Raw genomic sequence first — 23,446 nt, 5'->3', positions numbered from 1 at the left:
GAGTACAAAGTAAACTGTCGAAAGGGATAACGAAAGGCGCGTCTCATCCCATTCCCACCACTTAATCGGATTTGCGTCGAACGAGTGGTGCGCATTACGCCAATCCACGATTATAGCGAGAGAGAGAGAGAGAGCGGAAAAAGGGAAGTAGAGTTACCAAGAAGTGTGAGAGAGACATGGCCACCACCTCCATCGCCACCACCTGCGGCCTTACTTCCCCTGCCCTTGCGGATGGGAAGTCACTCACCCGCCACCAGTCACCGCACTGCGTCGCTCTCCCGTCGCCGCTCCACGTCCCATCTTTGGGCCGCTGCCACAGCCGTAAGTCTGACTATATAGTTGTGTGGATGAATGAAGATTGGCATATACGAAGATTTAGTGGCTATAATTTTGGGTGCCCTTGTTGCCTACCACATGTTTGAGGAAATGCCGATCCTTGAAATACTTCAAATTCACAAAACATGTGAAGGATCTTGGGATTGGGGTGCACTTCGAAATGTCAGTGATTTTATAACCCATATGTGTTTGGATTGTTAAGGTGAAAACTATTGGCGTCTTAAATGAAGAATAGCAGTTGATAGTAGAATATTAGAATTAGAATAGCAGGTGTGTGGTGTTGCTCATATACTGCTTGCTATGTTCCTAGCTGTTAGCTGGTTCGCTATGGATTTCCATATAGCTGAAGTAGATATTAGGAATAGCTATTTAATACAAAACCTAATTAGAACAGAAAAATCTAAGTGATATCTTTGCATTTATACTGATTTAGGTCGCAGAACTGGAGGAGAAGTTATTGTCATGGCTACAGGCGAAACACAAGCGGAAGTATCAACTGAACTTCCGGAAATTGTGAAAACAGCACAAGATGCGGTCAGCTATTTATCGTCTTACTAAGAAACACTAGCTGAGATGTCCTTCATTCTCTAGGTGGCATGTCAATTATAATTTTTCTTTGTAGACAGTGGGACAAACTTGAAGATAAGTATGCTGTGACTACCCTATTAGTTGCTGGTGTTATTGCACTCTGGACTGCCACTGGAATGATCTCGGTATAAAAGCATATTAACCTCATTCTTGGCTATGATGCAAATATACATATATATATATATATATACATATGCTCTTTTCAATCATATAACTCATGCAAACATAAATGGAGTTGAAGTTAGCTTTTTCCACTTTTCTGATTAAATACTTTCAGATTCTTCACAAACAACTCTGAAAGTGGCTTACTTATGCAGGCTATTGACAGGCTTCCTGTAGTGCCTGGTGTTCTTGAGCTTGTAGGAATTGGCTATACAGGGGTAAGTTTATAAACTCAATTTCGGTTATTGAATCGTCATTTTTCTGTCAAATGATTACATTAGTTCTGGCTATATATATACTAGTCATATAACTGTGTAAAGTATCAATACAATCAGTGCTTTCTTCAATATATTAACGTTCCAAAGGTGTAGATCTAATCAGTAACTAGATTCGTGGAATTCTTCCTTTGTCTATGAAGAATTCATAGAGTTCTGCCTCTAATGTAGCCTAGCAGCTCACTGACAAAATAGACATGACCTTTTAGTTGTGAATGTTGCATCATGGTTTAACTGGAGAAAATGAATGCCATGTCATAAGAGAACCATTCTTATTGCGAAACTTGCAAGTCGGTAATTATTGCATAAATTAGTTGAGATTTAGAGTCTATACAATGTGGTGAAAGTTTTATAATTGTGTTATTGACTCTGCTTTAATTGAACACATGATGTCAATCTATTTATTCTGGATAATTAATTTGTCTCCAGGATTTCTGAAGGTTAGCTGTGTTGCTTATTCATTTGCTTTTATGCACATTGATTTCATTTTTGTTGTTGAAACAGTGGTTTGCATATAACAACCTGGTCTTCAAGCCCGACAGGTAAACTCCAACTCGATAATTTTAAATTGGATCATATTCTAATAGTATCACTGTCATTCATCGAAAAAGAGTTGCATGTCCATGAACTCATAGCTAACCGACTTTGTGGTGGTAGAATCTTGATAACTAACTTCCATTCGGAAAGTGAATAATCTTTATATAACTCTATTTCATGGCTATGGTTTCTTGTAAATTAAATGCAGCCCTCCAACGGGCAAGTCAAAAAACGCAAAAGACAATATATCATATTCACATGTACGAAGCAAATACAGGCATTCTATCTTCACTTTTAGGGATACTTCTTTATTAGTAACAGGCATCTGAAACAGATTACGGCCTTTTGATAATCTCATAAATACTTGGTGATGTTCTTTTGAAATCTTTGTAATCTTTCAGAAGCTCTACAAGCTGCTTATGCATCAATCAGTCGAAAGAATAATGTACTATTATTGCTACTAGGAAGCAGGCCTCCAAAACATTAGTATTTCTCATCTAAAGGCTATTTGAACCTTGCAAACCACAGTATGTCATGTTTGGGATTATGACATCTATCCTTAAATTACACACACTTGTAGATTTTGGATATCAGCCAACAATAAGTATAAACATATACATATGCATATATAATTATATACACATATTTACATCTATCCTTAAATTACACAGACTTGTAGGTTATGGATATCAGTCAAAAATAAGTATAAACATATATTTGTGTATATACATATAAATATGCATGTGTATGAGTGTATATCCTTGTCTGTGTATACTGTAATAACTTAGTTACTTTAAAGGATGTAACAACTGCTTTTTAGCTATTATATTTTTCATTAACAGTCTTTGAGCTTCAATATTTCTTCTTAGCTGTTTTTCAGCTTCTTATTAAAGAAGGTTTAAATGACTTCTCATTATGCTTCATATGCAAATGGATTGTAGGGAAGCTTTGATAGCAAAAGTCAAGAGTGCCTACGGCGACATAATCGGGAGCAAGTAACTGAGATCCATAGGTTATAAAATGATGCAAACTAAATGCATTGGAAGATTTAGTTTGTGGGAGAAAAGTATTTGTACCATTCCATGTTCTTTTTCCAATGTGTTGCAAATTTCTAGCCTTTCTCAATATGCTGCGCAACTAAAAATTCTGTCTAAATATGTGTTTCATTTGACATTTATACTTTCCGTCATCGTGAATTGTGAATTGTGAATTGTATGATTTACAGGGTCAGACTGGATAGTTAAAGAAAGCTCAAAAAACAAAGACGTACTCTTGACCAAACACTTCCATTTGCTCAATAAACTTATTAACCTATCTATCTTGCTCGTCTCTTAGATCTCATCACGGGTAAAGTTGACGTAAAATTTAACTTAATATCATTGAATTGACATAAATTTTTAAATTAAAGTGTTCTTATCTTTTATAGGTTTGTGTTCCATACTTATAGATCTACATTATATATGTATATGTGATAAGATAAGTGGGCAGAAGGAGATGAGATTTTGAGCAGCCAAAATTTTTAATTTATGAAATGAGATTGATGAATGGTAAGAGAGAATTTTTTTTCAAATAATTTCAATCAAATCAAGAGTAAAATTATAATTAGATTTATGTATAGAATCATTTAAATGATACTCTTAATCTAGAATAGAAATAATTTGATATATATTTTCTAACTTATAAAAAAGAAAAATAATAATCCTGAAGCCATCAAAATGCTACCCACGAGGTCCCATATAAACATCTCTACATTTTGTTAGAAGCATTGGGCACTTTAGGCGCCTGATATGAATAAATCATTTAACAACAAATTTCCCACCAACAAGGGTTGATCGATGCGACCCGAAGGTCATGTCAAACAGAAACGGAACTCTCTTAGTAAACAGATAGAAATTCCTGCCCCAATTTGTCTCTGAGCTTAGACCAATAGAAAATTCATCAATAAAGCTGATAAAAATCTGGTAAAGCTACCTCAAGCCTTTGCAGGCACTGCACTTTTGCAAGACTTGAATCTATCTGGGGCCACTGAACAGAGCTCGGCCAATGATACCGGTTGCCTCAATGTACCGATCCACACAGCGAGAGATGCAACTACTCTCACTCCCACTCAAGCTTGTCCCTGGCTTCGTGATGCACTTAGTGAAGCACTTGTTCCCCACGGTCTGTAGCATTAATGCAACACAGCAAACAACTACTTGATGAGTAGCCAACTAGGAGTCCAGGAAACTCTCAAAAGAAACAGAGAACTGCGAAAACTATTTGTGATGGCGAATACCTTGGCATTTATAATTTAAGACATGCTACTAGAGAAGATTTGATGTCAATTTGCATGCAAGTAATGTAGCTACAATAGAGCCCATTAATACTTGTTCCTACTAATATTATTGCGAGCAATCTCACACTCTATATAAGCATTGGTAAGTAACACTTATCATTATGGTCTATTGAAATCAAATAGAGCGAGCACGGGACACAGATAAAAAAGGATCAGAATACTATGTGAACGCACTTGATAGTCATGACGATATCCACAAGCCATTAACTAAATTAAATATGTCCAAGATGAAATAAATCAAATAGGATCACATAGGCAATACGTAAATTAGTTGAAAAAACTCTTTCATAGCATACTCAACTTTTCACTTGTAAGATTTGAATAAAACAAACAAAGATGCACTTTTAAATAAAAAGTGCTTCCAGAACTCATTCATAATGTAAATTTTTTCTATAAAAATCACAAAATCAGTACATTTAGAACTCAAGCAGTTTAATAACTTAAGGCAATGTACAACTTGTAGACTTGTAGTACTTACATCCACCATTATGTAAATTCTTAAACCTTGCAGTATACCCAATTGCTTTAGCTATGCTTCAGAACGTCTAAAACCATACCGTAAAGATGAGCATTTGGAAGTATACAACTACATACTAAGAGAACCATAGAACTATATATGATGCATTATTATTTGCGGACACACAACTATACCAACAAATGAAGGCCCTTTAAAAATGCCAAGTACAGAGATATCATAACTGCTCCAATCAATCGCTCATGACTCTTGAAGTCTACTGAGCAACGGAAGATACGGTAAAGTCCGTAAAGTTTGGATCATCCACATGAAAATTTATTATAGGAATTAGGGAAGGCGTTGTGTGTGCACAATAGCATCCTTAATGCCTGATTAAGTAATGTCTTCTTGTTGCAATAAAAGTAAATGCCTTTAATAATGATTATGTGGTTTATCTATCTCAGCTATAATGCATGAAGAGTTGTTCACTATGTAAGATGAGTCACTCACTTTGCAACAAATAAGACAAAGTGACTAACTGACAATGTGTTTGTGTTAGGCAGTGCCAACACTATAACAAGTTACAATATCTACAGTTCCAGATTCAAAAAGAGAAAGAATTGAGAGCGCAACTAAAAATTTGGTACCCAAGGATTCATGTGATTTACCTGATAGCCAACAACCACAGATAAGGATGTTAGGAAACTCCAGAAGAATTAATAGGTATTAGAAGAAACGATTCTCTGATAGATAGCTCTCGCTAATGATTTAGCCTCCTCTAACTGTCAGCTTTATAGGTCTAATTCAATAGATTCTAAATAATCTTTAACGAAGCTACATCCAAACTGAGGTAAAAAAAAAAAAAAAGGATCTGTAATCTTAAACCAAACTATTCGAAATATCACGAAATAAGCCAACAAAGAAGGATTCATCTTAGATTAGAAACGAATACTATGGTTTGGCGAAGTGCATGTACCTCGAGGAACTCTTGAGCGTAAGCCTGGGCGAGCTGGGTCTTGATCTGGTCCATCAAGACGTCGGTCGACATCCCTGACGACGCCGACGATCCTCCCGATGACGAAGGCGACGAGAACGAATCCATCAACTCCTCCTCTCCTCTCCTCTTTCTACCTCCGCGCCGATTTTCTCCCCGATGGCGGCGCGCGCGCGAGAGAGAGACGAGGAAACCCTAAGTCGTACTGGAGATGTAAACAGATCCCGCTTTGTGCTCGGATCCGGGTCGGGGTCCGGATCCGATCCATAAAAGGAGTTCTCTTTTCTTATCTCATTATATATATTATTATGTAACCGAACGCTCCCTCTAGGAGGCTAGTTTTACCCTCTGACGAAAAAGTATGGTAGCGTTGACGTCTTCGGTGGAGCTTTTAGAGGCGCACGTGTCGCTGGTGGCTAGGTTGACCGAGCAGATGATCCACCGCCTTCCTTTGCCCCATCGGATGAGGGCACTCATGTTTAGTATCCTCCGCTTAGACCGCTTCACTCAGGCGCACTAGCTCTAGCTAAACATGCTTTGATTTTATATATATATTTTTCTCTCCCTTCTCCTAGTTAGGTTTATCACAAGATAGATATAAATCACCATAAGTCATTATGTTTGGAAGACCCAATTAACGAACTCACTCGGAGGAGCAGGATTTATCCACTACATACTCCTTACTCCTTGCAAGCGACTAAGTTCCAAATCATGGTGCTTATATTGTTAAGCTCTTACTATGCTTGTATTAAGTTTATGAATGTAGTTGAGAAGAGCTTTCTCTGACCCTAAAATGTTAATTATAGAGTAGTAACCTTCTTTCTTTCTTGATTTTGATGTGGTATTATCTAATGTGGCACAACTATGAATCTCACGTCACAAAGTTAAGACAGTGCAGTGTGAATGTGATAGTAAAGCACATGTTATAGGAATCCTAGTGGGCCACTTTTTGTACTTGCAACCCTGAATTAAATTAATATATCAATGGGGGCCTTTTGATACGATCTGGAAAATATTTTAAATTGTTTGCACTTGTGTGACTTGTGTCTGTGGTGATGTGATGCGCCCATTCCAAGTCACCAACAGAACCATGCTTGTTTGCTAGGCTACTTGTCATCCAAGTCAAGATAGGATAAAGATAATTTCCCTTCGTACGCAATGCAATTCCTATCTCTCATCGGAGCTGCACATTGAGATTATTATTATTATTATTATTATTATTATTATGTATGATGGTATTAATTAAATATTAAATTTGAAAAATATAATGTGCATACATTTAATGTGAGACGATTTGTGTGGATTAATCTGGACACTTTGTTAAACACACATTATTACATTAAACCATGCGTATTTGATTTTTTTTTTAATCACCTTCGAAAAATATGGACCAAAGCGAACGTAATTGATGGGTTAGAAATAAATCCCATGGCAAATCACGAGTCTAGGTCACTAAGTAAAGTCAAAGACTCAAATGTCAATTTTGAGTTGAACCACTTTAATTAAATCCGGGGTTTAATTGGGCCATAATTATTTCTATATATTTACCATACACGCAATATATAAGTAGGTTAATATTATATTATAAACGATTTAACTAAATCTAGTTTAGCACATAATTTTGTAATCCTAATCTCATATAACGTATTGCCTAGCTGGACAACTTCTGAGAATGAGCTGTTCTTCCAAAAGGCGCCACGTGTATCCTTCTTCTAATTAAACTCGGATCCAGCGGTTCTCCTCGGCTGCTTCCCCCCCTTACCTTCTTCACCGCAATCTCTCTCCTCCTCCTCTCTCTCTCTAACCTAATCCTCTTCTTCTCCAACCTTCTCGCCTTCTCTTCCTCGAACCGTCTCTCCTTCTCTCCCTCCCTCTGATTTTATTACCCCTATTTGATCCCGAATTCATTCGATTCGAGATCCTCTCGCGGATCCATGGCGTCGGCGGTGCCGCACGTGGCGGCGGTGGCGCTCGAGAGCGCCGTGAGTTGGTGGGACGAGGTGAACAACTCCGCCATGTGGCAGGATCGGATCTTCCACACCCTCGCCGGGCTCTATGGTTTGGTCGGCGCCGTCGCTTTGGTAAGTTATTCGCAGCCGTTAGGGTTTAGAGATTGGATTCTTTAGATCTCCGAGAGGTTATACTTTTCTTGCTTGGAGACTAGGATGATGAAGTATTGTTGATCTGGTATAGAGAAACGTACATGATTAGGGTGACGAGATGTTTGTCTTGGCTGTAGATCCAACTGGTGAGAATTGAATGTAGAGTACCGGAGTATGGATGGACAACGCAGAAGGTCTTCCACTTCTTGAATTACCTGGTGAACGGATGTATGTATCCCTGTTTTCTTTTTATGAATTATCTATGTGCGATGACACTTTTCTTCTGTTAATTGTGTAGTTCGTTCTATTGTATTTGCGCTACGTCGGAATGTGCAGCACATACATCCTGAGGTATGGTTACATCGTTAGGTATGTTTGTGTTAGATTTGAATCAAGTGCAGCAACATATGTATGTAAACTTGTGTGATTTCAGATCTTCCAACATGTTCTTCTTGATTTGCCTGGTCTTGCGTTCTTCACAACCTACGCTCTTCTAGTTCTCTTCTGGGCTGAAATTTATTATCAGGTTTGGTGAATCTTGTTTTGATCTGTCTCTGTTCCATGCGATCACAGACAGATGTGGATTTAGTTCCTGATTTTGTTTCTGTAAATTGGAATTTGGCAGGCACGTGCAGTGTCCACTGATGGGCTTAGACCAAGTTTCTATACAATCAATGGAGTGGTGTATGCGATTCAGGTAAGCTGACCTCAAGAATTGTAGGTGATTTGCTTTATCGATATGTCTATAATTGATTGCTTTGATCCTCTGGATTTTGTTTGTAATATAAGACAGGAAACTAGGTCCTAGGTTGGGACTTGGGACCATCATGTGGACCACTGGATCTTTTAATGCAAAAATTAAGGTGGCTAGATATTTTCAACACAGATATACTGTTTTGATATTCTGTATGCTGGTTGGCTTGGTGACATTTCAGTTGCTTACTTGGTTAGGAAAAAAACAGAAAATATTTGGCAATTGATAAGCAAGAAAAAAAATAAAAGGATGTAAAGATAATAGATACTACTACTAAACCTCTGTTAACATTATGTTTTAGGGCATCTCTGCTTTCCCTTATGTTGAGAATTTCCATTACTCTGTTGAGTACTTTATTATAGTGGGATGAATGTCATGACTTCGTCGCTTGGTGAGTTATGACTGACTAGTGGTTGCATACTGGAAAATAGGATTATTATGCTCAACAAATTAACAGCTGATGTAAATCTTAATCAAATTGACAGCTGGAAGTAATAGCTACAGCTTTTTCTAGTTAACTTGTGTTTCTATTTACACTTCATATCATTTGGTTTCCAATTTATGTGTGTAAGCTATTGCTTCTATGATATTGAAGCCATGAAAACAATTATAAAAGTTGCTACCTCTGATGATTTTATTTTACTCGTTTTTCCTAGAAGTTATTGATAAGTGGATGGCATATTATGGCACAAGTTCCTAGCCGTCATGCCCTTATCAGAGGATTCCTTGGGGTTTCTTAATACTAATTTAGCTTTAATCTATTTTTATAATTTTGGCTGTTAATGGAAGTACCTAAATTTCTGGAAATGGGAAACGTGATATCTCAGGCACAACATTCCATTGAAATTCAATGTAATTGTTAATAATTAGGGATAATGACACTAAGACCCTTTTAAACTATTACCAATTTTTACATGCACCCTCTCATCTTTCTTTCTTTTTTGGTATACATTGACTCCCTAAACTACGAAAAACTTCTTACCTCTCTCATAATGTTAATGCAAAATATTAAATAATTATTTTACTCCCAACTTTGATCATACGACACTAACATATCATTTTTTAATAAAACAAATCTAACATATAACTAAAGAGGAGGCATTTTGGAGGTTTTGCATAATTAAGAGGGTCAACAGGTGACAAATAAACGGGAGGTCTATATGAAAATGGGCAACAGTTGAGGGAGTCTAAGTGTAATTATCTCTAATAATTGTTGTAAATGCAATTGGCAACAATGGTTCTTGATATGGTGTTTTGAGTGCTTTAAAAAGAAATAACTTAATACATCATGACACACAATTCCCATCTACAACAAGTGCTCAGTTGTTGTTACATTACTTTAGGAGACTAGAGGCCGAAAGATGTTGGTGGGCTGGGATTGGTCAATTTTTGATGTTGAGAAATTGAAAGTTCCTGTGGATAGATGCAAGGCTGAGAGGGGTGCTCATGCGTAGTGGGGTTGAATCGGTCTGCTAAATCAGAACTTGTCTGATACTACACTGTATTATCTGTGGCTTTTTCTTTTTTTCTTTTCTATTTTTTTCTGTTCATCTAGTAAACAAAAGTAGAGCAATGTTGTCACAAATTGAGACAATTAACTAATTAGATGGAAGAGAACCAGAAATACTTGGGAGATTAGTCTACAAGAGTAACTGAAGTTTACACATGGTTTATTATGGACTACAAGACTGCAAATTGAATCCCTAAACCTTGAAGTCATTTTCATCTCTTCTGCCTGCATAAATTATCCTTCAGGCTACATACGGCCAGCCCACAATCTCCTTATATTGACAGTTGACAGCAACTACTGTAATCCACAATAAGAATTTGCTAACGTAGAAGACACATTTATATAATTTATGGAAAGTGATTGATATTCAATAGAGTGGCAGAGATAGTAAGAATAACATATTGCAAGGTGACATATAGATGAAGCGGGGAATGTGATTGTTTGAAGTGGCAATGTCAAATATGATGGCCCTTAGTTTGATGAGAAACTTTATCCAAAATAAAGTTAGATTTTAGAAAATGATTTATGAGTCCAAGCAGTTATGATCTGCAAATGCTTTTATTAGGTTGCTTGGATTTGTTTTAATCACAGACATACCTTTTAGGAGAAATCAGATTTTAACTGAATCATAGTATGACTGTGTTATGCCAGCAGGTCCCACCCCCTGCTATTCATTTCTTATGTCTGAGTCCTGACATGGCATTTTCTTATTTGACTTTGTCATTTTAGTTTTGTTATCTGTTGGTTCATTGCACAAATGCACATTAGACACAATTCATGGAGAATATTAAATTCGATGTGTTTAAGATCCTTAAATTTTCATCTTCTTGATGACCTAATGCCTATGATATATCTGATTGGATCTCTGCAAGTTATCTTAAATAATTTGAACTTGGACTAGAGATTCCAGCTATATCGACACCTTTATCTCCCTTTAATATTGGAAAATAACTCAATATTTACTGATTTAGTGGGTAATAGTTCGAGAAATTTTGTCATCTTCCTACATATTTGTGCCTCACACATCAGAAGTTAACTTATTCAAACATCTTCTAGGTGGCTCTTTGGTTGCTTTTGTGGTGGAAGCCCGTTCGATCTGTTCTAATCTTGTCAAAGATATTCTTTGCAGGTCGAATCTTTGATCACTTGGTATCTTATTCTTTTAATTAATAATATTTGTATGCCTGAAAATTATAGAAGTCCTATACTAGCAGGTGTCTCATTGTTTGCTGCTCTTGGGTTTCTTCTCTATGGAGGAAGGTGAGAAATTTAGAATGTTATATCTCTTTTTAACTAATTTAGTTGTTCTTAACATGTCAGAGTTATGAGTTTTTTGCATACGTACTTTTCAAAAATCCCTTATTTGCTTGTATACCCTCTTAAGTTAATATTTACATGTATACCCCTCAAAATATATGGTTTTTGCTAATATACCTTTTACAATCTTATTTTTTGTATAGACCTCTTGGAGTTAACTAACCATAAATTTTCTCCTTAAAAGAATAAATTTATCTTGGTTAAGGGTATTTTTTAAAACTTTTATTTATTAAAGTATTGAGTCATTTTTAAGCAATAAAGCACAGATACGGACACGGCGACACGGCAAATTTTGAAAATATAAGATAAGGACACGGCGAAATAAATAAATAAATAAAAATATATATGTTATTAATACATCTAAAATAAAAGTTTGCGATCTAATAGTGTTAAATACACATACATCAAGCTATAAGAATCAGGACTATTTTCAGTATTCATTTTTCTTCAACCGCAATAAAACTACATTAATAGATAGATATGTATTAGCAGATTAACAAGTTAACAAAGAGAGAAGCTTTAATATAATTTAACAATTTTAATAACGGAGAGGAAACATGAAAGAAATTAGAGGGAGAAATTGGGATTAAGCTCTATCGATGTAAAAAATAACTGTCCGTATAAAAAAAGTAATAAACAGAAATTAAAATAACTAACATTTTATCACACTAATTAGAATTAAAATAACTAACAGAAATTTAAATTTAAGATTAAGCCCTATCGGAATAAAAAAAATAAAGGAAACAATTGTCGCAGTGTCGCCCCTATCAATATAAAAAAAATAAAGCAAATAAATTGAAAGGCTTTAAAGGAGAGCAGAGAGGCAGAGAGAGAGAGAGAGTAAGAGAGGGAGGGACGGAGGAAGAGAGATCAGCATTAGAGAGAGAAGAACCTCATCGTAGCAATCCGTCGTCCTCATCGTGCTCAACCCATTGCGCTCGCTCAGCAACCCGTCGCCCTCGCTCAGCAGCCCGTAGCGATCGTCGCCTTGGACTAGCTCAGACGATCGTCGTCGCCTCACGCACTACTCCGCTCAAGGGTTTTAGGTGAGAGGGTTTAAGGGCAGTGAGGATTTGGGGATTTAGGGCTAGGTGTTGATTGGGGCTGTGAGATGAAGGGGTTTAGTTATTTCGTTTTGGGTGTGGAACCAGGTTAGTGAAAAGTGATTCAAACCCAACTCGTTTCACCCAATAACACATGTCGTGTCCACGCCATGTCAACACCATGTCTAATTTCATTTTTTATTTATTTTTAATCACGGCACCTCTAACCCATGTCGGACAAGTGTCCCATGCATGTCCGACGCGTGTCCGTGTCCGACACGTGTTCGACAGGGACACCTCCCCCAAATAGAGTTGTCGGTGCTTCATTGTTTTTAAGGCTATACATGCAAAAAAACCTAGAGTTATTTCTGTCTTATTTCCTTTTAATAGCTGGTTTTCGTGTTTGGATTTGAAACTCATTTTAGAAACATATATTTACTTACAACCTTGCAGAGATGAATGCTGAATACTTCCATTGATCCTAATTACCAACATATTAGCCTTACTGTGTCAATTTTCTTCCTTTTAATAACTAGTTTCAATGTTGGGCTCGATACATGCTTTAAATGCATTTGGATTAGGTAAACTTGGCAAGTAATATAGGTGAACTTATCAATTAATATGGATCAAATTTGAGTGTCACAAGAACGTTTTAATATTTTATCATATTGCTTGACCAATTCAGTCTTCTAACACTCCTTTATATTTTATGGCTACTAAGGCCTCAGTATGAATCAGGGTTTAGCTTCCACTTAAGAACATTTGATTATATTGCCAGTAGCTGAATGTGGTTTCCATGCATAGTAGTATCATTGTTCTCAAAGTTATTGATGTAATGTTATAAAATCAGATATGCAAATGGTTGAATTGTGTTAGTATCAAGCTAAACTACAGAAGCATGTAATTGCTAATACTTCCCATTCTAATGTACCATGCTTGAAATAATTTGCATCCTTCTGAGGATGTGGACTTTATTATTTTACACAATTTCAGCACATCAGAACATATATACCTTATATTAGGTCGATGAGTCTTTTAGTTCAGTGCATTGTTAATGTGTTATTTGTTGTGTCTATGTTAATGTGTTATGTGTCGTGTCTATTAGGCTTTTCCTGATGTTGCGACGATTTCCTGTTGAATCTAAAGGAAGGCGCAAAAAGTTGCAGGAGGTATATTTTGGATCATCTTTTGGATATGAAAACTCCTATTGACAGTGTTTGGCATTTGACTGACCTACTCCTTTTCTGTTTGTAATTTTCTATAGGTTGGTTATGTAACCACAATATGCTTCTCCTGTTTCTTGGTGAGATGCATAATGGTAAGAATAAATCTTGTCCCTAATCTTGCTGAGAGTCGTACTTATGTAATTACACCAGTTTGTTTAGTGCTTTATTTAAAGTTTCACAAATTGAACTATGTGTTTTAACAGATGTGCTTCAATGCATTCGATAAAGCGGCAGACCTTGACGTCCTGAACCATCCAGTGCTCAACTTCTTGTACTACTTGGTATGTTTGAAACAGCACACTATGATAAGAATATAAGATGAAACTTGACTAGATCTATTGCCTACTTTGTTGGGAAGTCGCTAGAACAGAAACGTCAACATTCTCTCATGTGAATTATGAAAGCAACTTGCTCGCTTTGTTAGAATGATAGGCTGATAGCTTTACTACAAGAAACATTGTTCTTTGATATGGATCCAGTTGCAGAAGTGACGCATCTCTTCATTATGTATAGCCTACTTAGCTGAATGTGAGTATCAATTATTTGGATTAATAGATAGTTTGATGGTGGGCTAGTGGATCACCTGGTTTTGATATAAAACGGTGTAATTTGTGGAAAAAAGGTAGTAGGCAACAAGATAATTCTTCCTGAATTTCAACCTAACAAAACTATAGAAATGGTTAAGTTTGTTCTATCATCACACTTTTTGACAAATCCTGTTTTCCTGGTGATTCTACTCTTAATATAATACACTGACACCATTTTCCTCAATATATGCAGCTGGTGGAAATTCTCCCTTCAGCTCTGGTCCTCTTCATCTTGAGGAAGCTACCTCCCAAGCGGGGAATCACACAATATCATCCAATCCATTGATCAACCAATTGTCATCTCTCTCACCCCCCTCCCCTCTCTCTAGGACTCAGTGACAAGTTGTGTAAAGCCTTTGCTTCCTGATACAAAAGAGAAGTGGTCTCAGGTGGAGGTTATAAGGTTGATCAGAAAGTTAAATCTCTGATCTATACACCTTCTGAATTGTGAACTAGTGCATTAGTTCTGTATAAATATTCGAGTCTGCATGCTGTAACTACAGATCTAGAGAGTTGCATCTAGTGTAAACTTGCTATCTTCATCTGAACGTTCTCTGTTTGCCCCTACGGCTTAGATAACTGATTCTTTCAATTTCTTTTTGGGTCTACGATTTGTTGAACCTATCTTTTGATTATTTCATCGCATAATCTTTATGAAGACCTGATGCTTGAATGATACGGCCATTCCCACGTCCACATAAGTGCAAGGGTTAGAATGAAATAAAACAGGTGTATTTTTCGTTGGTAATACATACCGGTCTGAAGGTAGTGGATTGATCGAAGTATGGAAGCTGGTGGCCGGGGAGAATATAGAGACGCCCAAGGATCGAGCAACTAGTGAACAATTTTTGGGATCTCATGTGTGAGGAGGTTTGGAGAATAAAATAGACTTCCTCACACCTACCAGTCGTAAATGCTATGTTTGAATGTCCGGCTTGTTTCCTATCTGAGAGACTTGTAGTTTTGAACGTGTAATTGGATTGCCAATTTTCAATAGACTCGTTAAGAAATCGCTAATGGGTGTACCTGGAACGTGGTAGTTGTAAAGCTTCTAAGCGTGGTAACATCTGATAGCAAAAGCACTACCGTTTTCTGGATGTGATAGTAAAATTCATAAAATCGTCAGGAAGTTGATTAACTTGAGCTAAAAAAAAAACCTGAGCTAAGAAAAAGCTTATGTAGCATACAACAAGGGCCAGCTTGGCAAACTGGTTAATTTCTAGTTGCAGTACATAACATGAATTCGAATCTGGCGATGAAATGAAATGGCGTCTAAGTCCCAACTTTTTTCATCAGGGAAAAGAAAATAAAGGTAACATTTCTTGTCTAGTTCAACGGCGACGTTTCCTATCATCATCTTCATCGTCATCGGAGTCACCACTCTCTCGGAAGCGAGGGTTCCTCTCCTGTAAAGAATTTATAAAAGATTCTTGGTGATTCTGATTTTTCCAGAGAGGTGTTCCTACTCTAGGATGAACCAAGTGAAAGGAGGTTCCAAAGCTTAGGTAGAGAAATATGTTTTACCGGTCTGGAATCATGATCAGAGTTTCTCCTGGACTCATAATCAGATGTTCTCCTTGACATTTCAGGTGCAGATCTATCATCATCACGGTATCTTTTCCGATGATAATCTGTTTCAACATCAAAATGGGCTTCACATGCCAAATTTTCCTTTCAAAGAGATGTATTAAGTGAAACAGGGAGATTAAATACACACCTCTACCATGCCTGTATGAGCCCCCATGTCCTCGATCTCCACCCTGCCTGCCATCTGCAGTTTGAAAATCACAAGAGTTGAAAAACCTTATGTACAACCTAATATTCTTTCAGAATATATAGCTTTACAATTAAAAAATAGAGTTTCGTTTCGAAAAGCAATGAAAAAAGGAAATGTTAAACACTTGGATACAATGATCTAATCAGCAAAAAAGAACCATCATCAGACTTCCCAAACACCTCAAAAGAAACCTGACAGTAAACTACTAGCATAATTTCTATAACCAACAATTAATGACCGTATCACGTGTTTTCGGACTGCCTATACTAACATTGCTTGTAGTCGATATATATCACAATTATTCACAAATATAAAGTTCTGAATAAAAGACAGATTCACACAAGTAGATTACAAGCAAAATGGCAGATTAGTCTGCTCCTAACATGAGTGTTATCTTGTCTTCCCATATGAGCATATGTATTATTTATTGCGTAAAAATGCAGATCCTTGTTTCCCTCAGAAAATGGACAAGTCTGAGATTAACAATAACATTGTAGTTTCATTCAATAAGGATACTTGTATCAACTATTTCTGTCAAAATATTGTCATGTACAACCATAAGAACTTACCTCTTGTTGTAATACCAATCAAAATATTCAGAATTGACAAGACCGAGTACAGATACACTACAGTGTAAACTGTAATGCATATAATCATCCAGATATATCCAATTAATGTAGAGAAGAGATTGATGAGTGAGATATTTTTCATAAAAGTATCCAGTTCTATATCTTTGCTTTTACCACAATGTTTTAACTTGAAATTTGTATCCTCTACGTGCTAAAAGCGTAAAATGAACTTGTGTTTAGGCAGATCTTTGTTGTGTAGTCCTTCACACTGCCCTAGACAGCAAGAATGATTGCACTACTGCCCCACCAATGCTACTTCAGCAACACTTTCTTTACTTCAGCTGAAAAAATGGGTGCGAAAAAAAAAAACTGCTTCTATAACCATTAATTTCAACTAGTCGTTAATTTCTACACTAATAATACATTCTAGGCTTGCCTCTAATAGGTATTTTAAACCCTAGAGGTTTCTACTTTCTAATTCTGATCCGACCATGTTACTAAAAATACTCCCACATAAATTAAATCTACTCAGAAGATCACCTTCCCTCAGATTACTGTACTAGATAATACTTTCACTAGGAATAAAGTACAAAATCCCTTCCATATCTCTTTCCAAGAACGCCTCCAAAAATCACTTCATGTCCTTTTTCATCATTTGATCTTGCATACATATTACTGTAGGATACTATGCCGAATTATTTAGATATCAATGAATGCTGAACAGATTATTATGTAAGCAGGAAACATTAACATGAGAGGACCAAGCGAGTAAGGGAAAGGGGTATGAATCAATCAAACAGTAGGGTCGGATAACCCCTGCTTCACATTAGATTACTAAAATCAAAATCTTGTAAACTAACATCAATATAAGAGATGGAAGCAAGGACAGTTTCAAATCAATAAGCTCTCATATGGAAAGCATTTTAATTTGTCAAAGTGTAAACTGAAATCAGGAAATACTAGTAACAGTTAATGGTACTAAACTTTCAAAGGAAGAAGTGCAAAATATTATTGACTTCAAAACTTACACTGAGGTTGGAATGCATCTAATGAACCTCCGCCATACTCAACTAATTCTCTCTGTGCCTCTAGCTCTCTCTGGACCAGTTTCCCATAGCCACCTCTACGTATCATTTGTTAAGGAAATAGAAGTAACAGATAGAGCAAAAGTAGTTAATGCAAAAGAATAATTTCTGTTAACTTAAAAAGCATGCGAAGGTAAAATCTCCTGCCAATGCAGGGTCCATGGAAGGTAAGCCTACCTTAATTGCTGAAGAGATTGTTACATACTGAGGCACAATCGCATACGTTGAAAAATTTGAACAAAAAACCGGACAAATCTCATCAACCTAAAATCATATTTGCAACAAGTAGGTACAAACAAGAACGACAAAGAAATTTTTGAGTAATATGTATGAAAAGGATATCAGGATCATAATCCGTACGATACTCATCTCTCACCTGTTCAGAGAAAGATATGTTGTATAAGCATAAGTTCCTTTGAAAGGAATAATATTTTTTAGTTTACAAATGTAGCTGCAAAGAAGCAGGAAATAACTTGTCCACCACTTCGTCCGCGACCCCACTGCCTGCCTTCTTCAAACCCCCAGTCAAAATCAGCACGAATTGGGCGATCATCAAGTATTGTCCCGCTAATGTATTTCACTGAATCTTCAGCATCCTCTCTAGAATAGTATCTGCATAGAAAAGAAACACAAAGACACCGTATAGGGCCAAAAGTGACTAGAATACAAAATGAACAAGAAAGGCCCATAAAAGCTAAAGAGCTCTTGCAAGGACATTGGGTTAAGAAACTAAGAACAGAAAAGGTACAAACTAGAAGATTATAACATTGAAACCAAATGAGGGCAAGTTTAAATTATGAAACATTATTTTAAAAGCACATAACCATTGTCCTAAAAAAAAAGGTCATGGCAGCAACAATGTGCCACAATGGCAGTTATTCCGCCTTCTCCACCATGCTATGTATTTTGGCTACCTTAAATAGTTAAAAGATGCCCAAGTTCATCTCTGATGCCATCCTAAGCCAAAATTAACTATTAATGTAGTGCTTCAAAGCGGTAGCTAAAAGGGTCGATACTTCTTACTTATAGACTATCACTATCCTTCTATTTTCTTTCCTCCCTTCAATATCTTGAAGTAGAGGCCTAGAGGATTACATTAAAGAATATTATTTACTAAAACAGAAAGGAAGTAACTCATTCAAGGGACAAAACCAAATGTCCATTCTCAAGGTTGTTCCTGATAATACTTGACAATTTCAGTATAATTGCACCTGCACCGATTTTATCTGCCTCATTATCCTTTATATCCTTTATATCCTTTATAACCATCCTGGAACTCCTCACCAAGAATACAAGTATACAACTAGTTTAGAAGAACCATCTTTATCCTGTTTCACATAGTATTTGATGCCTCTTTTGAATATAGGCCAATTACTTGGACACCAATTTCACAACGTTCCACTATAACATGTTTTCTAACATTATCAACCATGCAGCATTGCCAAAAGTAAGGACTAAACACAATCATGCCAATAATCCATCTGACACAGTTATCAAGATTATAATTATGCGCTAATCCTAGAACATGGTCAGCAAGAAATGATCCCTAGTTTCAACTAGCAGATTTCAAATGAAAGCTCAATAGATATATCTTAAGCATGATCTCAAAACAATTAAACACAGCCTAGTAGCACACACAATGCACCCAATTTAGTATTTTAAAAAAAATGAGAACATACATCAATAACTACGAGAAGTATAATAATTATTATTATTTCTCACGAACTAACTTCCTATCTTGTAGCACAGATCAAAGAAGCCATACAGAACAAAGCAGAAGCCGCAGGGGGTCTTGGTATTCTTATCCAATCCCATAATTATCTTCTTGATCTCTCCGGCTCTCGAGAACAGCTCGTAAACTTGTTCCTCCGTCGTGTAGAACGACATATTACCGATATAAACCGTCGTCGAGGTCAACAGCGCGTGCTCATACTCCTCCTGAGTGCCCGGAAACCTCCGGTCCCGGTAAGCCGAGAGCTTGCTGGGATCCTGAACAAACGGGAGCAAAATTGATCAAGAAACCCAACTTTCCAAGTGGATTTAAGCGAATCAAACCGAGAAATCGGAACAAACCTTGAATAGAGAAGCCATTTACCGCTGACCTTCTTAGATTATTGTCCTTCGTGACACTATGGAAGCATCAGATCGAATTGGAGGAATTCGTCATGGCATTCGTTGGTACCCTGCGATTCGAATGGGAGAGGAGAGGAATCGGAGGGTTTGGGTCTAGGGTTTCGAAGGTCTTGGAAGCGAACAATGGAGAAGAGGAGGGCAATTCAAGTTAAATGGGCTTCGATTTTCGGGTATATGGCCCATCAAAGCCCACTACTAATTTTTAATGGGTCATGAACTTGGTAGCCTAACTATAAGACTATATAGATTTGGCTAGAATTTATTTTTTTTTTATCATTTATGAGCTCAAAGACTAGATATGGACCGCACAAAGCGCCAACCCAAAGTGCCCCACCGAGCTTTTAGATGAGCTACCAAACCACCAACCATTAAATAATTTTTCCACAATATTATTTAGAGTTGGAGTTAAACTTATGACATGGTAATTTGCTTATAATTTTACAATTTGTTTTCTTTTTTTTATTTTTTTATTATTTTTTTTTGCATGCATACCCCTTAAAACCTCCTTATATTTTATTAAAAAAAATCCTTATTTGCTAGTATATCTTTCCAAATTTCACATTTTCATCATGAATATCATTCAAAACCTATTATTTGTAGTTACTTTGTGATAAGTATGTGTTAAGATCTAAAGTATTTAATAAATGAGATAACAAGAGAAATATTATCCAAAAAAAAATAAGGGTATTTTTAATCTTCTATTATTAAATATATCAAAATTTATCCTTTGGTTAACTCAATAAAAGTTTTAATGGGTACCCATTCAAATAGTAAATATTGAGGGTATATATGTGGATTTTAGAGGGGGTATACATGCAAAGAAAAAAAGCACGTTTACCATTAAGTCTTTGATGAGTTATAGATATTATAGCATAGGAGAAATACAATTTATGTGACTTTGATGAGTAAAATTAGTAAATGGTATTAGTAAATTTGCTATTAGAGATTCTCATTTCCTTCTGATTTGCTTTCAGAGTTCTAGCATTGAGATTGTTGGAAGCCAAGGTTTGATATAGAAGCTCAACTCCTCATAGTAGTAGAAAGATCCTTTCATAACATCCTCCTTAATGTTATACATGATATAAGACTCATGTTTTCAAACACATATATTTCTCTTATAACCTTCATGTACAAATAATGTCACCAGAAGTGAGAGAAAAAGAAAAAGGAAAAATAAATCCAGTTCTCACATTATCCAAACCAATTAAGATTAGAATTAAAAATTAAGCAAACAAAAGAGTTTGGCTTCCTGAACTCTGTGGAGATATAGGAGGCTTCCTCCCCAAAACACCAGCATGCGTTCTTGCTCCAAGAATTAGCGAAGAAAAAGAGCTCCTTGAAGCCTTCTTTGCTATGCTCCCAGAGCAATGCCTTGGATACAGCTTTAGCTTCTTGCATGGCCTCTCAGGCTTGATGAGATCGTCCAAGCAACTCACATTGGATAGAGATGTGAAGGACTGGGATTTCCCTTCGAAATGCTTTGATAGCCCTCTCCTGACAAAGATTAAATTCAAGTCCCTTTTTTTATTAGTTCATAGAATTAATTCGAACTCAAACACCTCTAACAGAAAACAAGAACAAAAAAGTTGATTTATTCTTTTGACTTACTTGAGGGGAAGATGTGGTATGAGAGAAGACATCTGATAGAGAGGCGAAGAAGAAGTCGCGTTATCCGACAACCCCGACGACGAAGAATCGATGGAATCGCTCGAGGCTTCGTCGTCGGAGAAAGAAGACATGGAACCGAGATCATCATCTTGCTCATCGACCATCATTACTTCGTGGTCTCTTTGCCGAATGGAAGAAGAAGTGTACTCCATCGATCTCTCAGAACCGATATGATTTGGTTTCTTTGGATCGACCAAAGATTAATTTGTAGTAGTAGTAGTATGGATGAGAATGGGAATGGGAATGGGATTGGGGGGATTGGGAGGATAAGAACGGAAGGAAGAGGTGGAATGATATGATAATAAATAGATAGATAAGGGGTCATCCTCTTGTGCCCTCTCACTGTCTCACGCCGATCTCACCCGTTTCGTACTGGGGAAGAGAGAGTTGGATAAGGCTTCCACGTCCTTCACATGCAACTCACACCCCCCATAGGTCTTTAAAATTCGGGGCTCCAAATTTTGGCCAAATATTATACAATTTAATTTATTTTAATAAACACCAAAGTACTTTATGCTTTATTGCACTTTACACTTTTGCTATTTAAATTTTAATTTTTTTTCCATAAATTTTGACCCTATATTTTAAACAAAAAGTAAGGGTCAAAGGGTGTAATCTATCTAGGCCTTTTTCGAACTCATAGATATCTTTTTTACGAGTAAAAAGAGTATAAATTTGATTTCAATCTTAAATAATATTTTAAAATATATTATATAGTAATTAGCTTAGAGAAATAGCTCAACAATATAATAATTTAAAATAAATCTCAACGATGTTTGATTATAAACAATTATTAAACAATGCATTAACTTAAAATATAGTCTAAACAACTAAAAATTTAGTAAAACTTAAATACCTTTGTATCTAAAAAAAATTAAACCATTTGTCTAATCCAAATCTAACTTTCAAGCTCATTAATGAAAAAAAAAACTTAGCTTAAAAATATATTTTGAATTTATTAATCATAACTTGAGCCTATTCATATCTATATGCTTTCGTACTCCCTAACTTTAGTGAGATAGGGCCCCACAAACAGAGGTATCAATAGATGAGCAGGACCACGCCTAAAAGCGTAGGCTTAATTTGTGGTCTTCATCTAACGTGGCCCCATATCAGCAAGCTTAAACTATAGAGTAGAATAAGGAGAGAATAATTCTTTATTCATTAAAAAAGGCGTGTGGCTGAGCAATTCCGTAGTAGAAATCTTGAGGATAATTTACTCTTCCTATTCTTGCAAGAGGGACTATTCGTGGTCTTTGCAATGTGGACCCATCTCGACTTATTCCGTGCAGAATTGGAATTGGAATTCGGATAAGCATAGGTTTATTTGTAAATTCACCATTAAAAGGGTCTCAAAATATCATTTAAACCCAAATAGCACCAGAAATTTACATCCAGAATAGAAGGAAACATCGACAAACTTAACCCTAGGATTGGACGTGCAGAGCTAACCGCCGAAGCCGTAGAGGGTTCGGCCCTGGCGCTTGAGGGCGTAGACGACGTCCATGGCCGTCACGGTCTTGCGGCGGGCGTGCTCGGTGTAGGTGACGGCATCGCGGATGACGTTCTCGAGGAAGATCTTGAGCACGCCGCGCGTCTCCTCGTAGATGAGGCCGCTGATCCGCTTCACACCGCCGCGGCGGGCGAGGCGGCGGATGGCCGGCTTCGTGATGCCCTGGATGTTGTCGCGGAGGACCTTGCGGTGGCGCTTCGCGCCGCCCTTGCCGAGCCCCTTGCCTCCCTTGCCACGGCCCGACATGGTTGCAGCAAACGGAGAATAAGGAAAGGAATCGGAATGAGAAGATTAGAATGAGATTGGAGTTCGACGAATTAGGGATTTATTATAGATGGTGGAGTAGGGGATTAGAATTTGGAGGGAAAAGTTTCGATCTTGGAATTTTGAACGTGAGATTTTAGGCGGGGTTTTGCGTTGGATCCGTGGGCGAGCATCTATTTGTCGTCAGATTGAGAATCGAGGGCTACTGCGAGTTTAG

At 36.9% G+C, this 23,446-nt stretch overlaps 5 protein-coding genes and 1 long non-coding RNA gene across 6 annotated transcripts; 2 read left to right on the top strand and 4 right to left on the bottom strand.

Moving 5' to 3' along the window:
* Positions 1-34: 34 nt before the first annotated feature.
* LOC140782662 (protein CURVATURE THYLAKOID 1B, chloroplastic-like) lies at positions 35-3,075 on the top strand. The gene is made up of 6 exons (XM_073129358.1): positions 35-321; positions 770-870; positions 963-1,049; positions 1,242-1,304; positions 1,866-1,903; positions 2,840-3,075. Exons 1-6 carry the CDS (start codon positions 177-179, stop codon positions 2,895-2,897), a joined length of 492 nt encoding a protein of 163 aa, XP_072985459.1. The 5' UTR covers positions 35-176; the 3' UTR covers positions 2,898-3,075.
* Positions 3,076-3,649: 574 nt separating this feature from the next.
* LOC140780979 (uncharacterized) lies at positions 3,650-5,888 on the bottom strand. Its single transcript, XM_073126719.1, has 2 exons — positions 5,664-5,888; positions 3,650-4,060 (listed from the first exon to the last, which is right to left on the bottom strand). The coding sequence occupies exons 1-2, from the start codon at positions 5,787-5,789 to the stop codon at positions 3,911-3,913; spliced, it is 276 nt and encodes a 91-aa protein (XP_072982820.1). The 5' UTR covers positions 5,790-5,888; the 3' UTR covers positions 3,650-3,910.
* A 1,461-nt stretch (positions 5,889-7,349) lies between these two features.
* LOC140781158 (tobamovirus multiplication protein 3-like) lies at positions 7,350-14,812 on the top strand. The gene is made up of 11 exons (XM_073126989.1): positions 7,350-7,762; positions 7,921-8,011; positions 8,082-8,134; positions 8,217-8,309; positions 8,409-8,480; positions 11,104-11,176; positions 11,262-11,307; positions 13,513-13,576; positions 13,672-13,725; positions 13,837-13,914; positions 14,414-14,812. The coding sequence occupies exons 1-11, from the start codon at positions 7,616-7,618 to the stop codon at positions 14,504-14,506; spliced, it is 864 nt and encodes a 287-aa protein (XP_072983090.1). The 5' UTR covers positions 7,350-7,615; the 3' UTR covers positions 14,507-14,812.
* Positions 14,813-15,394: 582 nt separating this feature from the next.
* On the bottom strand, positions 15,395-19,958 carry LOC140781160 (nuclear cap-binding protein subunit 2). Its single transcript, XM_073126990.1, has 8 exons — positions 19,725-19,958; positions 19,417-19,640; positions 18,125-18,263; positions 17,994-18,027; positions 17,595-17,693; positions 15,938-15,991; positions 15,745-15,851; positions 15,395-15,626 (listed from the first exon to the last, which is right to left on the bottom strand). The coding sequence occupies exons 1-8, from the start codon at positions 19,740-19,742 to the stop codon at positions 15,552-15,554; spliced, it is 750 nt and encodes a 249-aa protein (XP_072983091.1). The 5' UTR covers positions 19,743-19,958; the 3' UTR covers positions 15,395-15,551.
* Positions 19,959-20,790: 832 nt separating this feature from the next.
* Positions 20,791-21,726, bottom strand: LOC140782314 (uncharacterized). The gene is made up of 2 exons (XR_012107850.1): positions 21,393-21,726; positions 20,791-21,278 (listed from the first exon to the last, which is right to left on the bottom strand). It is a non-coding gene; the product is annotated as an uncharacterized lncRNA (long non-coding RNA).
* Positions 21,727-22,739: 1,013 nt separating this feature from the next.
* On the bottom strand, positions 22,740-23,279 carry LOC140782237 (histone H4). The gene has a single exon (XM_073128707.1). It carries the CDS (start codon positions 23,209-23,211, stop codon positions 22,900-22,902), a length of 312 nt encoding a protein of 103 aa, XP_072984808.1. The 5' UTR covers positions 23,212-23,279; the 3' UTR covers positions 22,740-22,899.
* Positions 23,280-23,446: the final 167 nt, after the last annotated feature.

The sequence above is a fragment of the Typha latifolia genome, chromosome 2, assembly GCF_019914945.1.
Source record: "Typha latifolia isolate L0001 chromosome 2, TyphaL0001v2, whole genome shotgun sequence".
Taxonomy (NCBI): Eukaryota; Viridiplantae; Streptophyta; class Magnoliopsida; order Poales; family Typhaceae; genus Typha; species Typha latifolia.
This window is presented reverse-complemented; position numbering and strand designations above follow the sequence as displayed.

Coding starts and splice junctions, on each gene's coding strand:
- LOC140782662 (XM_073129358.1), top strand. CDS start 177: ATGGCCACCACCTCCATCGCCACCACCTGCGGCCTTACTTCCCCTGCC. Junction 1,050..1,241: donor CTGCCACTGGAATGATCTCG/GTATAAAAGCAT, acceptor TTACTTATGCAG/GCTATTGACAGGCTTCCTGT. Junction 1,904..2,839: donor CTGGTCTTCAAGCCCGACAG/GTAAACTCCAAC, acceptor AATGGATTGTAG/GGAAGCTTTGATAGCAAAAG.
- LOC140780979 (XM_073126719.1), bottom strand. CDS start 5,789: ATGGATTCGTTCTCGTCGCCTTCGTCATCGGGAGGATCGTCGGCGTCG. Junction 4,061..5,663: donor ACGCTCAAGAGTTCCTCGAG/GTACATGCACTT, acceptor TTAATGCTACAG/ACCGTGGGGAACAAGTGCTT.
- LOC140781158 (XM_073126989.1), top strand. CDS start 7,616: ATGGCGTCGGCGGTGCCGCACGTGGCGGCGGTGGCGCTCGAGAGCGCC. Junction 7,763..7,920: donor TGGTCGGCGCCGTCGCTTTG/GTAAGTTATTCG, acceptor TCTTGGCTGTAG/ATCCAACTGGTGAGAATTGA. Junction 13,577..13,671: donor GGCGCAAAAAGTTGCAGGAG/GTATATTTTGGA, acceptor AATTTTCTATAG/GTTGGTTATGTAACCACAAT.
- LOC140781160 (XM_073126990.1), bottom strand. Junction 17,694..17,993: donor TCGTACGGATTATGATCCTG/ATATCCTTTTCA, acceptor AACAAATGATAC/GTAGAGGTGGCTATGGGAAA. Junction 15,852..15,937: donor CTCATACAGGCATGGTAGAG/GTGTGTATTTAA, acceptor ATGTTGAAACAG/ATTATCATCGGAAAAGATAC.
- LOC140782237 (XM_073128707.1), bottom strand. CDS start 23,211: ATGTCGGGCCGTGGCAAGGGAGGCAAGGGGCTCGGCAAGGGCGGCGCG.